Raw genomic sequence first — 16,708 nt, 5'->3', positions numbered from 1 at the left:
TGACCAACCGTTGAGCCTAGATGGGTAGAAAATCTGAGATATTAGCGCTCAATTTAGAATGGTTCACCCCCCACAAAAACATGTTAACCGGTGAAAGCTGATATGATGATAACTAAACAAACAGTATTACATGGAGGTAAACTGTCATTTATATCATATAGACAGACTCCCGACTGGCATTATCAGTTTTCATTATCCAAACTAACCATCAAAACGATTATGTTAACCAGAACAAAGCTTCTCAAGTGCCAAATTTTCATCACTGCCAACGCTTTCCAAAGCACTCCGTACCAATGTTTCAGGGAACCCCATCTCCACAAGTTTTTTCACCTGTAGAAATTAATGAAAATAATAATCTGGGATTATCGGCAGAGAAATTAGGCTTTGGAGTGCTATGAAATTAGGCTTGGGTCTCTAAACTGCAAAAGATAGTTGCGCTTTCAACTACTGAGGCTGAGTACGTTGTTGTAACAGAAGCTAACAAGGAGATGATATGGTTGAAATCCTTTATAGAATAATTGGGTCAGAAGCTTGAAGATAGCACATTATACTGTGACAGTCAGAGTGCTATTCATTTAGCAAAAAATCATGTTTATCTTGCTAGGACAAAGCATATACATGTAAGATATCATTTCATCATATCGGTGCTGGAAAATAGTGTCTTGATGCTTGAGAAGATTCCTGGAAGTAAAAATCTAGCTGATATGCTCACGAAGATTGTAACAATTGACAAAATGAAATTGTATTCAACTTTAGTCGGACTGCAAAAATAAATGAGGAGATATGAGTTGTTGCATTAATGGTGTGAAGTCATTATTGAAATCAAGTCTTCAAGTGGAAGAAATGTTAGATGGGTTATCATAATCAAATTCATTTATTATATTACATGAGCTGTCTACATGTTTTGAAAATGAAGCAAAATTTGACAAAGAAAACGTGCATCAATAGTTGACAAAGGAAACAAATTTTTGTTTTCTGACGCGTTGGAAACACGTTTTTGCACCTATAAATAGAACTCTTTTGTTTCATTTTATATTATCCCAAAATCAAGAGCTTTCAAAGCTTAGTATAATAGAGAGAGCATTTGAGTGTTAAGTATTCTCATGTGTGAGTTAGATAAATTATTTTTTCTCGGTTATTCTCGGGTTAGGAGTGTGAGATATTTAGTGTATTATTTTATACACTTGTTGTAATATTTCTCTTGTTATAAAAGATTTGCAGTAGCTCCGTGGACGTAGCCTATCTTGGGTGAACAATGTAAATTCTTGTGCTCTTGCTGATTATTTTATTCCGCATTTTTATTATCACGATCGTTATCGCTTCGTTGTAATTACACAACACTGCACATATCAGCGTCATATCGAAAATTGAATAAAAATTTTCCTCAATACCCGTAATCAATAAAAAATGTTAAAACATTTTAACAAGATTATTAGCATGTATTAGTCAATGAGTTAGAAGCTCGGGTGACTCAACTGATGTACTTCTGAACCTGCCAATATCAATGGTAACATTCTGATTATGCAAGTAAATGGAACTCATTTCACTCCATCCCTTTCAATAAATGGATGCTGGATCTTTCAAAACTGAATCTTCAATTGAATATTTCAAAATCAAACTATCAAAGAACCCTCTTTCACTGCTATCTTATATTCCAAGTAATGTAACTTCTTATCAACATAAGGGTCTCCAAAAATATCTTAATCCATAGCCTTGAATGGAACCACTTGAATTACGACGGCGTTTTCATGCAAGAAACCATATTTGTTAAACCAGCTCCATGTATTCTCATCAGCATATCGCAGGAATTCACAACTTGTGCAATTCTTGATAGCTTAGTCGATATTTCTGGCTCCACTAAATGACCTTGAAGCCTAGCTCCCTTGCTGCTCGAGAGACTTCATCATGGTTCATCAAGACTTGTGTTATTTTCCTCGTTATGATCATGATACGTGGCCTCAGCCCTGTCAAGTTTTCTGCCTTACTTGTTGTGTATTCACGACTAGCCGTAGCCCGTGTTCTCTCCAAGGAATACGCTTCTCGTATTACGCTTTTCGTATTAGTCGTCTGAAGTTGCTCATTGGAAGACCGGTTCAGGTCTTATTTAATTCGATGATGAGTACTTTGTGAAAGTTCAGGCCAGCAACCATTTTATTGTAGCAATACACTTCTTGTTTCTGTCTGTCAATAGACATAATCTCATATCTAGTGAACTTTTCAAGTATTTCGTGGCATTTCGACAGCCACCAAGACTGATAATCACTCGCAAGAAACAACACATCCCTTTTGAAATCAGAAGAAGTTATGTACAATGGAAGTATCAAATCCGCAAAATCGTGGAAAAGGTTTCCTACACATCCGCTTGTTGAGAAGAGTATGGCAGGAGTTTTATGAAATTCGAGTACACTTCGGAATGTTGTTGATATTTCCTGCAATTTTGACCGTCCGTTTCTTGATGTAATCAATTCCCCAAAATAGTTCGGTATGGGAACGAGGATATTATCTTCGTCCCGGAACCCATTAATATTAATAATAATAATAATAATATAATAATATTATTATTATTATTAATATTAATATTATCACTAATCATAATAAACAATATTAGTTCCTCCACTTTTGTGTTTTCACTCACAAATATGTCTTATATTATTGCGCCTGAGGGGTGGAATGATTTCAATGACCCAGCCAAGAACCAGTAAGTTAACCATACTAGTGAAATGTTGTGTACCTCATATTTACGATTAGGTCTCGGGTTCGAGAGTCGATAACAAAGAAAATATATGGAATTATAGATAAATTTACTTTATTTTTAAAATTTATAATGTTCTATAATATTCTCTTCGAGATTAAAAAAGTATTAATTTTGGAATTTTTCTTTCGATGTAACATTGACCAACCGTTGAGTCTAGATGGAAGAAAATATGAGATATTAGCGCTCAATTTAGAATGGTTCAACCCCACGAAAACATGTTAACCAGTGAAAGCTAATATGATGATAACTAAGCAAACAGTATTGCATGGAGGTAATGTGTCATTTATATTATATAGACAGACTCTCGGCTGGCATTATCAGTTTTCATTGTCCAAACTAACCATCAAAACGATAATGTTAACCAGAACAAAGCTTTTCAAGTGCCAAATTTTCATCACCGCCAACGCTCTCCAAAGCACTCCGTACCAATGTTTCAGGGAACCCCATCTCCACAAGTTTTTTCACCTGTAGAAATTAATGAAAATAATAATCTGGGATTATCGGCAGAGAAATTAGGCCTGTGCATCGTTACACATGGTTTTTCTTCAAGCTTCTTGAATATTTATAGCATGATTAAAAAAAGTGAGAACATCCAAATTGATTGAATGCGGCTAACCTTCTCCTCAACATCAAGAGACGATGTCATGGCAAATGCTTCAGTCCAGTAGCGAGAGGTGCACAAAAAAGTTCGATATTCTTTAAGATACTAAAGAATATGTATAAAAATAACTAATCAACGACTGGTTGATAACATTGAAGACAACGAATCGTGGGAAAAAGTTAAGAATGGAGAGGGTAAGAAAAATTATGCAGAGAAAAACACCTGTCGTGCTACCACGGCATCTTGAGGATCGTCAGGTTCAGGAGTAGAGAGTAATGCATGTATAGAAAGAAGTGCTGTTTTCAAAGTCAGGGCTGGGCTCCATTGATCTTTTAGGATATCCAGGCATATTGCACCACTTTGACTGCTTATATTAGGATGCCTTTGATTGGAAAAGGAGATACAGAAATACTAAAAATGTAAATAATATCTCGAAACCTGTGGAAAAAGAAATTTTGTCACAGACTCACAGTAATGAAGGGAAAAAAAGTCAACGCCAACAGAAGATGGACCATATATTAAGAGCAACATAAAAAAAAAATGATGAGACATTAGCTTGTAAGATGGGCTGCCCTGTTTTCTATCACCCCTAATTTAAAATGAAAAGGCAAACTTGTAAAATATTGTTGTAAAAGGTCTCTGTGAAAAATATGAAAATAACACAAACAATTGAGTGTTAAGATGATAATCCCTTCCCTAGCAACGTCCAAGTACAATTACAAATGTTTCAGCAGTTTCATAAACGTCCCATAAAATCCAGTAACTTAGCTCCCATTGTTCGACACAAAACTCGCCAGTGCCTTAAAAGCAATGTATCAGAAAGAAATGAAGGAAGACTACAGGAGTTTCATATGAACCATGAAGAGGCGGCAAAGTCATCAGAACAAAAATTTTCAACGTACCATACTTTGGTGATAAACTTCATCTTGGGAGGCTCGAATGGGTATCCATCTGCAAGGAAGGAAAACGTGAACACATGATATTCAAGCTAAATAGCTATTGATACTATATTACCAACTAATGCCCACTTGTAATAATAATCAAATCCCTACATTGTAAAGAAAAATTAGTATCAAAGTTTCATTGCTATTCACTGACAAAAAAAGGCATGAAAAACATAATAAGTTCTTTAGCTTGCAGCAATTTACCCATTTCCATCTTTTTCAAAAGTCCGAAATCTGAAAGACCTTATAAAACATTGGTTTTTGTTGGCAGTCCGCAGTCGGCTCCTTCAATACTCCTTAACCACTTTTTATAAACAAATATTAACTGTATAAGCAATCATAAGCAAACCTCTTTTCTAGGATCAAGCATAGAAGGATCAGAAAGTAATAATACAGAGAAAGGTTTGTATGACCAAAAATCAGCACGTTACTGCATAAACTTATCTGCATATAAGAGCCCATCTAACACCAACATCCATCTAATCGTGCAAAATAATGTGATTTCATTCAGAAGTGTGATTTGTAACTTGCAGTCATAAAATTTATTTCACACAAATTGTAACTTGAGTCTCCAGATGAGATTATCATGCATACACTTAAATCTATTTTTCTTAGGCATTTCTCAGAGTACAGAGAACCACTTGAGCCTTTCATGTACAAAACAGGCTCTTGCTCAATTGTGCGCCAATCAAATAATACTTGAGATATCTGCTATGCTATCCCTTTCAGAAACTATCGCACAAAAAAAGACATCTCCCTAATTTAAAAGCTCTAACAATCTTCAACCATCTGGGAATCATATTAGCTGTATCCAGATACTGTCCACCAAACTCCGACTAGCAAAATGACATTTTATATTTATTTCTGAAAAATCAGTGGTGAGAGGTGAGTCTAGTAATCTTGTCAGGTGATGTAATGACACCAGAAGATGACTTTGGGTGTCAACTAGGCTCAATGGGCCTTGCTAGTAATGTAAAACCATGTGTAAATAAAGTAGCTATGTATTTCCAAATAATGTGAGTAAATCATCTACCTCTATTATTATCACCCATCACACCAGTATTCCACATAATAGGATTTCACAAATGTAAAATAACACAATGACAGCTCAAACTCATACAATAGCCACAACTGACTTATCCTCTAGTTCATGTAATGCAGAAAAGGAGACTGGAAGAGTTAATATCAGCCATAAAACTCTCTCCAGGATAAGGTTAGTTGAAATTAGCAAGATGATGAACAGAAGATTAACAGAGCCATCCAACTATCACTTTCAGATTCAGGCGCTCATTTTGGAAGATGAACACAAGATTAAGCATTCTAAGCTTTACATCCTGGTGATATTTGAATTGATACGTGTCAAAATAATATGAAGCACAAACAACAAGAACAAAAGAAAAAAAGGTGTGCTACCAAGCAAGAAATTATGTCCAAAATTCGAGTTCAGCTATGTTTATTTTCAATTTCGGAGAATCCCACACATTTATTTAAATTAATTGTTTCTATGACAAGATTTGCATGAAGTATGAACAAGTTAAGCCATAGAAAGCCCATAGGTAATAGGTGTTTATAAGTTAAAAAAATTCCAGATATAAAGAGGACACAAGGTGCCACATGTGTAAGATTTGGTTCCTAAATTAAGTTTGAAGGAACCTGTTGCCATATGCTGTGCTGCATGGGTTCCTAACCATACGCACAGATAGTTGAAGTATGGATTTTTAAATTTTTGGTACTACGTTGCAACACTAACTCATTGACCATATATAAGTATAAACTCCATGGGAACATTGTAAAAGTTGTAACATCTAGTCATTTTTGTGGTGCTTTCACTGAAATATTTCCTATTAATATGTTTTCTAAAGTCGACTTTCGACGTATCATAATAAGTTTGGTTGCTTTTCCAGTTCTATGTTTTCTACTAGGTTAATGACAAGTATGAAAACGTTGACGAAAGTGGTTTCACATTATGTACATTAAATTTGTTGACAGTATGAGAAATTTAAATTTTGGAAACGTTAGTGGTATGTATCATTGTGATAAAGAGAGGACATTGCACTCCAGGCCTTGTAATAAACTATTAGAAGCTATTATGTTTAGTCCTTTCTGGATTATTTAAAATTCATCCAAATTCAGAAAGTTTTAGTTCATTAAACCTTAAAATTTATGTTTATGTTCATGAATTAATCTGTATATGGTTAAATGACACATGATCGAGCATTGTGCAAAAAGATAAGGGTAAAGGTAAATCCACTCATCAAGTATTACTAAATTCTTGAACCATAAATTCCAATTACGATTTACAATGTCATAATCCCCAAAGATGAAACGCAAGATTTTATCACAGAAAGTAGAATCCAACTTCATCGATACACAAAACCAGAAGTAGCTCATTCTGTTACTCAAGAACAGAAGGATTTTACAAAAACAAATCCAATATTATACGTAAAAATAATTAAATAACTCATCCAACCTTACACGCACATACACAATTATAAACGAATCAATCCCCCACCAATCGTTGCACCACTCAGCAAAATTTGATTTTGTACCCCAAAACAGAAACCCACGATAATAACCCCGCAGTAAAAACTTCAAGAATCTAACAAGTTCACAGAAATAACGAACACATGAACGAACATTAACTAAATAACCTTGTCAATTTTCTTTTTCTTTTTGAAGAATAATTTGCGACAAGACCAGAAAGCACGAAATTTAAACTAAAAAAGAAAGCGCCAAAATTAAGCTAAAAAGGAAAAGCACGACAAAATCGTCTTCGAAAACCAAATTGCACGAGCATCTAAGCCCATTAGAAAAATAACATGAATGTAAACCAATGATTACCAGTCAAAACGATATCGATCTTGAAAGTTCCGCCTTCGTAAGGGGTGCCAAGAGGACCAGGGATTGTACCGAGCAAGTGGGCAAGATTAACTTCATTCTTTGGAATAACGTTTATGCCAGACACCTCAAAATCTCGATTGCACTCTTGCAATTCCTTCTGCACTCTAGCAAAATCCACCATTTTTAAGCTTCGATAATCCTCTGGCTACAATTACGGGATTTTATGGGCAGAGAGAAAGTGGGGAAATTTAGGGAAAAGCGAGTCATCTGTCACTTATTTAAAAAAAAGATTGAGATGTTAATTTACGTAAATATGTCTGTTTTGTTAAGTTTAAAATGCATTACCTCTTCTTCGTTCTCTCACTTTACTTCAGCAGAGACCCCACCCCCTCCTATTCCATTTCGAACCCTAAACCCTCCGTTCCCTGAAAAACGTCTCCGTCGAGTCTTCAAAATCTCAACGGAAGGAATGACAGACGAAAATGTGGTAATTTTCGCGTTTATTTCGATTTGTTTCTTCTGAATTTTAGTCGTATTTTTTAGTATGCTTGCTGCGTGTGTGTGCGCGTAATCGACCATGGTTTTCCACCATGGTCGACCATACAAATGGTACGTTGTTTGTGGTCGACCATAAAACAACGAGTTTATGGTCGACCATGTTTTATTTGGCCGATTACGTTTTATGGTCGACCATAAGACGAAGTCGACCATAAAACATGGTCGACCAAATGTGGTTTTATGGTCGACCACAAAATTTGTCCTAACCTTACTAATATTGTTTTTTGGTCACAGGTATATTTACCGAGAAAATTAGGCAGGGATGCCATTTTCCGATGTAAGTTGACAATCCAATCGAGATATAACGAGATTTCTGAGAAGATTCATTTTTATTTGAACAACGAGGAGAGAACCCATTTTTTCGAGCATTCGCCTTTTGGTAATTTAGTTCGGTATTATAGAGATTTTAAAATTTCAAGCCAAATTCTATGGTACTTAATGAGTAACCAGATACTTGATAATATTAGTGATTGATTTGTGGATGGTGGTGCGCAAAAGGCCTGTTAGATTTTCTTTGTTAGAGTATTGTTTAATAACGGGTCTCGATTGCGCTATAGAGCCCGAAGATTTACCAGGTAGAGGTGTATTTGCCACCACGCACTTTCCCGGTAAGGCTGATATTGTTTTGGGTGATTTGGAGGGAAAGATTATGGTCCAAGAGCATAACGAGACTGGTCTAGACATGGAGAAGATAAAGATGGCTAGTCTATACTTTTGTTGTGCCGTATTCGGTGAGGCGACGAGGAAAAAGACGACGAAGATCGATCCTAAATACTTGAGCCTTGTAGATGATTTGGATAGGTTCAACCGTTATCCCTGGGGTAGAATAGCCTATCGGGATGCGGTCCGATGTCTGAAGAAGGATCTTTTAGGACGATATAATTACCTCGCCGAGGCACAGGGCCGGACAGAAGTTGAGGGCAGCTTCCTTGTCGGTGGTTTTGTTCTCCCTCTGCAGGTATTTATTTTTTTGAATGATATAGTGGATTTGTTATCTCTATTTGTACCAGTAACACTGTTTGAAATTTTTTTTACAGATCTTCGCTTATGAGTGTTATCCGAGCGTGGCACAGAAGTTAGCAAGGAGAAGATATGTGGACGGTTTGATGTTGCCCAGGATGTTTCAGTGGGTGACTAAGACGTGGGCGACAAACCGTGCCCCAACTGGTGTTGAAATCGCTGCAGCCTTCGGTGATTGTGCTATAGATGTAAGTAATATGAATTGATTTGGTAAAATAACCGTGGACATTATTTTTAATTAATTTGCTCTTTTATTAATTATATGTAGGATTGTCTGGGATTTTTGACTCCTACTCCTGAGGAGCTAGTTGCACCGTACTATACCACCGGGCATTTTGTTGATTCTGCGCCTGATGCGGTGATCACTCGGGTACTCGAGCTCTGGAGACAGGGTCGGACAGTCATATGTAGCGAGCACCCTGTGGAGTCTCCCTCAGTCCAGCCCACGCATTCTGCACATTCACCTCCCTCTGACCAGCCCATGCATTTTGGACATTCACCTCCCTCTGTCCAGCACACTCCTCCTGTACATGCATCTCCTGACGTTTCCGGCATCCATCGTGGTGATCTCGATAGATCCAGCTCTAGGACCAGTTCTCCTATGCGTACGGGTCCTAGAGTCCACTTTGGACTCAATCCCTCCCGCCGCCCATCACCCTTGGAGCATCATTTCAAGCGGCGATTGACTGCGTTGGAGGATTCCGTTAGGTCCTTGCATGTGAAGATTGCAGCAGAATTTATTGATACCAGAGTGTTTATGAGGAATGTAAATCAAGCTCTAGCTGATTTGAAATCTAGTTTGACTGAACAGATTAGAGCTGGTTTTGTTGAGATGAGGTCTAACACGCCAGTGCAGGAGGACAGAGATTATAGCATAGTCTATACCAGAGGGCGGAAGAGGAAAGTATCTGAGGCAGATTTTGGTGAGTTAATTTTATTTATTATATTTATGTTTATGCAGTATAATGATTTATTACAATTCTCATAATTATTTTAACTTGTTTAATGTGCGCTTTTAGGTGTGGATGATAATCTGGCTAGAGAAATTGCGAGTACTAGCCAAACACTACAGATGTTTGAGCCTAACCTTCCGGTGATTATAGAGGAGTCCTCAGAAGGTGAGTTAATGCACTTTTTTGATTTGATATTTATGTATAGTATATTAAACAACAAAGTCTTTATTTTTAGATATTCAAGTGACTCCGGTTCCGCGTAAGTCAGGTGGTGAGGCGACCACGTCTAGAGGTTATTATAGTAAACCTTGTCTATTCATATTTGCATTAAAGTTGTTATTATTTTAATTTGTTGAATGTACGCTGTTAGGTGTGGCTGATAATTTGGATTGGGAAATTGGCAGTGGTAGCCAAACCCAACAAATATTTGAGCCTAACCTTGAAGCCATTCCAGAGGAGTCCGCAGGAGGTGAGGTAATGCACATTTTTTATATTTATATTTATTTATAGTATATTAAACAATATATTTAATGTTTTCAGATATTCAAGTGACTCCAGATGTGTGTATGTCAGGAGGCGAGGCGACCACGTCGAGAGGTTATTAAACTATACCTTGTTTATTGTTCATATTTGCATTTAAGTTGTTACAATTGATCATTTTATAGATGCCGGTGTGAGGCCACTTGCGGAGACCGTGACACTGAAGGTAAACAACTCGATTGCGCGAGTTAGGGCCTTGATTCTCGACCGTTCGCCCAGTAGGATTCGAGGTTTTTATGCCGAATATGAGAGGTCGTTCTACGGGCTCATGGGTATCGCAAACTCGCGTGTCACTTTCCTTGTAAGCTTTTAAATAAATCTTTTATAAAGTTTAAATTTGTAGAGAACTTCTTTTAAAACTTTGAAAACCTTTTGTTATGTTGAACTCAGCACATCGGCGAAGCTCTCCGTGGATTGCTTGAGATGCAGATCCGACATCCTGAAGTGATGTCGGCAGATGATTCGTTGATGGACAGAGATTTCTACTCTGCGATATCAGTTTTGGCCGACGCTAAAGATATCGATTTCAACATAAATCTGGCACCGATTGTTAGCAAAGTCAAAGGTAGTGATCCTGAATGGCCGTGTCTCTCGTGGGAAAAGGCGCGAAGAATTCTCATCCCTGTCTACACAGATGGGCGCTGGTTTTTGCTAAAACTCGTGACAAGGGTGAATAAGTGCATTATATATGACTTGCAGCGAAGGCACGATCCCAAATTCAAAGATGTGAATGAAGACATAGAGCCTATACTTATAAACGCTGCTCGTCTGCTATCCATTGTTGGGAACAACCCACACCCCGAGAGGCCATGGAATATAAAACTACATGATGAATTCCGTGCAAAGATTATACAGTACGTTGTCAACTTTCTATTTAAAATATAACTTCATTATTCTTTTTTTTAATGTTAACAATAAATATTAACATCTCGTTTTTTTTTCACAGCGAAGATTCAGGAGCGTTTGTATTAGCGGTTGTCGGATACTCTTTGTCCAGGAGTGCGCAAGTAGTACTAACTTTAGATGATAGATTAGTTTCTGAGTTTAGATACTTTTTAGCTTGTAATATGTTCCTGAATGATTGGTGATTATTGTGACTTATCTGACAATTTTATGTCATTATTGAAACATCGTTTTCTTATGTAATTTTTTGTGTTATTTTGTTGGTCGACCACAAACGCACATGGTCGACCAAAAATTGTATGGTTCGACTAACAAATTATGTTAGTCGACCATAAACGAGTTATTTTGGTCGACCATCGACCTTTACCTTTTGGTTTACCTTTTATGGTCGACCATTGTATTGTGTTGGTCGACCACCACTGTTATTTTGGTCGACCTTTGCCTTTTATGGTCGACCATAATATTGTGTTGGTCGACCACCACTGTTATTTTGGTCGACCATTGTTATCTAGTTTAGGGTTTAGGTTTAGGGTTTCAAGGGTTTAGGGTTTTTAGGGTTTTAGGGTATCAATTCATCACAATATCAGTATTTTGTCACGATCTAAAAAACAGGATTATGTTATACGTTTCAATTTAAATGTGAATCATGCTATTTTTTTTATTTTTATAAAAAATTAAAATCGTAAATTCAAGATTATGTTATATATTTTAATTTACATACGAATCAATTCATCACAATCTCAGTATTTTGTCACGATCTAAAAAACAGGATTATGTTATACGTTTCAATTTAAATGTGAATCATGCTATTTTTTTTATTTTTATAAAAAATTAAAAATCGTAAATTCAAGATTATGTTATATATTTTAATTTACATACGAATCAATTCATCACAATCTCAGTATTTTGTCACGATCTTAAAAACAGGATTATGTTATACGTTTCAATTTAAATGTGAATCATGCTATTTTTTTAAAAAAAAAAATTAAAAATCGTAAATTCAAGATTATGTTATATATTTTAATTTACATACGAATCAATTCCTCACAATCTCAGTATTTTGTCACGATCTAAAAAACAAGATTATGTTATACGTTTCAATTTAATGTGAATCATGCTATTTTTTTTTATTTTTAAAAAAATTAAAAATCGTAAATTCAATATTATGTTATATATTTTAATTTACATACGAATCAATTCATCACAATCTCAGTATTTTGTCACGATCTAAAAAACAGGATTATGTTATACGTTTCAATTTAATGTGAATAATGCTATTTTTTTTATTTTTAAAAAAATTAAAAATCGTAAATTCAAGATTATGTTATATATTTTAATTTACATACGAATCAATTCATCACAATCTCAGTATTTTGTCACGATCTAAAAAACAGGATTATGTTATACGTTTCAATTTAAATGTGAATCATGCTATTTTTTTTTATTTTTATAAAAAATTAAAAATCGTAAATTCAAGATTATGTTATATATTTTAATTTACATACGAATCAATTCATCACAATCTCAGTATTTTGTCACGATCTAAAAAAAGGATTATGTTATATGTTTCAATTTAAATGTGAATCATGCTATTTTTTTTATTTTTATAAAAAATTAAAAATCGTAAATTCAAGATTATGTTATATATTTTAATTTACATACGAATCAATTCATCAATTCATCACAATCTCAGTATTTTTTGTCACGATCACAATTATATTACATGTTTTGGACAATTATTAATATATATTGAAAAAAAACAAAACTCACCGTCCAGCTAATGGTCGACCATGAGATTGATGGTCGACCAAAAGAAAACTAATGGTCGACCATCAAGCTAATGGTCGACAATGCAATTGATGGTCGACCTAACAAAGCTAAGGGTTGACCATCACCCTACCGATAGCTTGATGGTCGACCAAATAAAAATAATGGTCGACCAACGAAAAATAATGGTCGACCCTCAAGCTATCTCTTGCTGAATTAACCAATTGAAGGAAATCTGTTTTGTTTTCTTCTGCCAACTCTCTTCTCTAGTAAAGGAGGCAACACCAATGGAAAATTAATGTTGTGTGGCCATTCATTTTCTTCCGGAACGGGATACACAGTCTCTGAGTAAGCCATGCACCATGACATTGTAGAATAGTACTGTGAACACATATCATATAAATCAATATTCGCTAACCAACTAACTGCGATGGCATGAGCACATGGGATTCTATCAATATCAAAAACTCGACATGTGCATCTTTTTGATTCGAGGTCCACTATGGCCGAATGTCCACGACTCCTAACATCAAACTCCATACGTCCTAATTCAAAAACTTGCATTCCTTGGGCATATGTGAACCTGCTACGAAGGATCCCCTCGATCGTAGGGGTCAAGTTAGTGTTACTTGCAATTGATGCGTGGCGATATCGGGCAAACCAAGACGATGCCAGTCTCTGCAAGGAATCTAACAGTGCAATGATTGGCAGCTTCCTTTCTTCAAGCAGTCTAGCATTGATTGACTCAACCCCGTTTGTCGTCATAATATTGTAACGGGTCTTCGGACAATACGCTCGAGTCCATCTGTCAAGTGAGTCTCTCTCGTACAAATATTGCGCTGTCTCAGGATATCTATTCCTAAACTCATTGTATGCAATATCAAACTCGAAAGTTTTATAAATTTTTGCAATGTGCAAAAACATTTCGGTTGTACCCTTCTTTTTGCATCTTGTCTTCATGTTTTGGGATAAATGCCACGTACAATGCCCATGATGCGCATTTCTATATACAGTAGAAACTGCATTAATGATCCCTTGATGCCTGTCAGAAATTATCACCAATTCTTCCTCGTCTGGTACTACTTCTAACAACTTCGTTAAAAACCAACTCCACAAAGAAGTACACTCGACATCTACGACTCCCCACGCCAAAGGATATTGGTGATAATTTCCATCTTGTGCCGATGCCACCAATAAAACACCATTATACTTGCCCTTCAACCACGTACCATCAATTGATACAACTTTTCGCATACTTCGATATCCTCTAACGCATGCACCAAAAGCAAGAAACATATACTTGAATCGATTTTCCTCGTCGACAAATATGTCTGTTATGCTTCCTGGATTCATCTGCTCAACCATGTGCAAATAACAGCTCAATTTTGTAAAACTCTGCGTAGGATCACCTTTCAACATATTGTCTGCTAGTTCTTTCCCTTTCCAAGCCTTGTAGTATGATATATCAGCATTCATACTATTGCGCATCATCGCCATCACCGCTTTTGGTACAATAGGCACTGGATGACCTTGGAAATTATCCACCAACATATCTCGAACAACAGCAGAACTCGCTCCACGGATTCTCTTTCCTCTCCCAGTCAAACCACATGTGTGTGTATTGCAATATGTTCGAACGGAGAATGCACGTGAATCATTCTTAATCAAAGAGGTCCAGATTCTCCACTTACAATCAGACACTACACATTTTACGGCGTACACCTTTTTGCTACTTTTTACTGTCTCAAATTCAAAGCAAGCTTCCAAACTTATTCTAATTAGCTCTTTTTTCACCGCTTCTCGGTTTGGAAACTCTTGACCCACAAACAAGTTCGAACCATCCGTGAATGAAAATGTGTCATTATCAAGAGCCACATCCACAACCAAATTTGCATCATTGCTTTGAACCAAATTTGCCTCGCCCTCAATTATGTCATCACGTGCTTCATCATGTAACTCGTCCGTGTTACTACGATCTACAAGCATGACATCCATATTATGCGCTTCGTCGAATGTGTTACTACGATCCACATGCATGGCATCCACATTATGCGCTTCGTCGAAAAAATCAATGCTATTATTACGATCCACAGACACAATATTCAAGTGAAAATAATCATCAAAATGACTCTGTTCGTTAATATTGCAATTGTTCTCATCAATAGCATTTTCGTGCAAATTATCACGAGAATCAAAAGAAGCAACACATTCAATTTCAACTTGAAGTACTGGCCTACTTCTCGGACAACCAAGATACAAATATGCTTTCAAATCATGGTCGTTCTCTATATAAATTGGTTGAATGTTGCACGGCAAATCTAATAGATAACTCAACCTCAAGTTGGAAGTGTCTTCTAATTTCCCAGCTCTGTATAGTTCACTTTTTAAATCTTCAAAATAACAAATATCATCATCTACTGGAATAGCAACAAACTTTGCATTGGCCCCTGGATTCCATTTATAAACCAGCCCCTCTATCACTTCCTATTTCCCATCAAAATGAACAACAATAACTGTTGGCATATCTACAAAGTGCACAAACAAATATGATAATTAGAATGGGCAAAATATTGTAAAAACAAAAAAAAAACGCACATGGTCGACCAAAAAATAAGTTGGTCGACCATGAATTTATGTATTGGTCGACCAATAAGAACTTGGTCGACCAACTTAATTTCTGAAAAAAATAAGCTCACGGTCGACCAACTTAATTTCTGAAAAAACAAGAACTTGGTCGACCATTAAGATTGTGGTCGACCATGAATAATTTCTCTTTGGTCGACCACGAAGAATTCTTTTTTTGCTTAGACAAAAATCCATGCACGACACTGATTATTCATCTTATTTTTGGTCGATCGCTGCATGAAATGATGAAAACAATGAACTGGCAAAGAAAATGGAGCAAACTTACTGTATTTTTCTTCAAATACAGACGTATTTACAGAAAAATGGGGGAACAATATGTAGGAGTAGATTTAGATCTGGATCTGAGGAATGAGCGCCACAACACTTGAGCAACCGTGGTCAATTTCGATTTATCGATACACGGAAGATGTAGATGCGGTAGATGAGTTCTTTAAATTTGGGAAGCTTTGGGAATTTTGTGGGGATTTTGTGCGTGGAATGGGAAGAAAAAGAGAGAACAACTAACAATTAATCAATTTAGGAAGTTAACTTTAATTAAGGTTTAATTAACTAATCAAGAGTCAACTCCTTCTTTTTTAAAAAAAAAGTCAGACTCCTTGTTTTTTAAATCTTTGCCCACGTAATCCCATTTTTTAATTGTCCCGAGAAAGTGGTCTCTCTTTCCCAAGCAGATACGAAAAAGGCTGTATAGAACTGTTTCCTCTTCGGGGTATTAGGGGAACGGATCCTCTGCTGTGGGAGTAAAACGCCAGCACGATCAATTTTTTATTTTATTTTTTTTTTTACATTTTTTAGTTTCATTTTATATTATATTTTTTAAAAAAAAAAACTATTTTTTATCTTGTCAATTTTTCTTGAATCATTTTTTCTCGTTCACTTTTCAAACCTTTTTAAATTTATCTTTTTAACTTTTTTTAGAAATGGGCTAATTTCTTATATCCTTAAAAAAATAAAAATGTATTTTTTGTATATAAAAGTTAAAATTTTATTTTTTGGTTAAAAATATGTAATTAATTGGATTTTGAACTTGTTTAAAAATATTATTTTAACAATATTTGACCTTATTTTGATTTATTTAAAAAAATATTACATTTATATATTTATTTGAACATTTGATTATATTTATGTTTTATTTAAAAATTTGATAAATATATTTTTTTAATATTTATATAAACATTTA

General features: G+C 35.6%; 3 protein-coding genes across 5 annotated transcripts; 2 read left to right on the top strand and 1 right to left on the bottom strand.

Annotated features, from left to right (window-relative positions):
- Positions 1-2,999: 2,999 nt before the first annotated feature.
- On the bottom strand, positions 3,000-16,268 carry LOC140805807 (ubiquitin-conjugating enzyme E2 27-like). 3 transcript variants are annotated; one of them, XM_073162113.1, is made up of 6 exons: positions 16,182-16,268; positions 7,142-7,383; positions 4,259-4,307; positions 3,579-3,738; positions 3,372-3,461; positions 3,000-3,220 (listed from the first exon to the last, which is right to left on the bottom strand). In XM_073162113.1, the coding sequence occupies exons 2-6, from the start codon at positions 7,320-7,322 to the stop codon at positions 3,113-3,115; spliced, it is 588 nt and encodes a 195-aa protein (XP_073018214.1). In that variant the 5' UTR covers positions 7,323-7,383; positions 16,182-16,268; the 3' UTR covers positions 3,000-3,112. The 3 variants fall into 3 exon arrangements, with proteins under 3 accessions (XP_073018214.1, XP_073018215.1, XP_073018216.1); XM_073162114.1 differs by having other exon boundaries at positions 3,579-3,720; XM_073162115.1 differs by lacking the exon at positions 3,372-3,461.
- Positions 7,611-10,349, top strand: LOC140805607 (uncharacterized). The gene is made up of 8 exons (XM_073161868.1): positions 7,611-7,628; positions 7,934-8,078; positions 8,167-8,657; positions 8,737-8,907; positions 8,988-9,642; positions 9,739-9,837; positions 10,043-10,146; positions 10,338-10,349. The coding sequence occupies exons 1-8, from the start codon at positions 7,611-7,613 to the stop codon at positions 10,347-10,349; spliced, it is 1,695 nt and encodes a 564-aa protein (XP_073017969.1).
- Positions 10,243-11,300, top strand: LOC140805606 (uncharacterized). Its single transcript, XM_073161867.1, has 3 exons — positions 10,243-10,513; positions 10,603-11,066; positions 11,159-11,300. Exons 1-3 carry the CDS (start codon positions 10,481-10,483, stop codon positions 11,298-11,300), a joined length of 639 nt encoding a protein of 212 aa, XP_073017968.1. The 5' UTR covers positions 10,243-10,480.
- Positions 16,269-16,708: the final 440 nt, after the last annotated feature.

This window comes from Primulina eburnea, chromosome 11 (assembly GCF_022965805.1).
Source record: "Primulina eburnea isolate SZY01 chromosome 11, ASM2296580v1, whole genome shotgun sequence".
In the NCBI taxonomy this organism is placed as follows: domain Eukaryota; kingdom Viridiplantae; phylum Streptophyta; class Magnoliopsida; order Lamiales; family Gesneriaceae; genus Primulina; species Primulina eburnea.
Note: the sequence above shows the minus strand (reverse complement) of the source record. Positions and strands in the feature narration are given on the sequence as shown.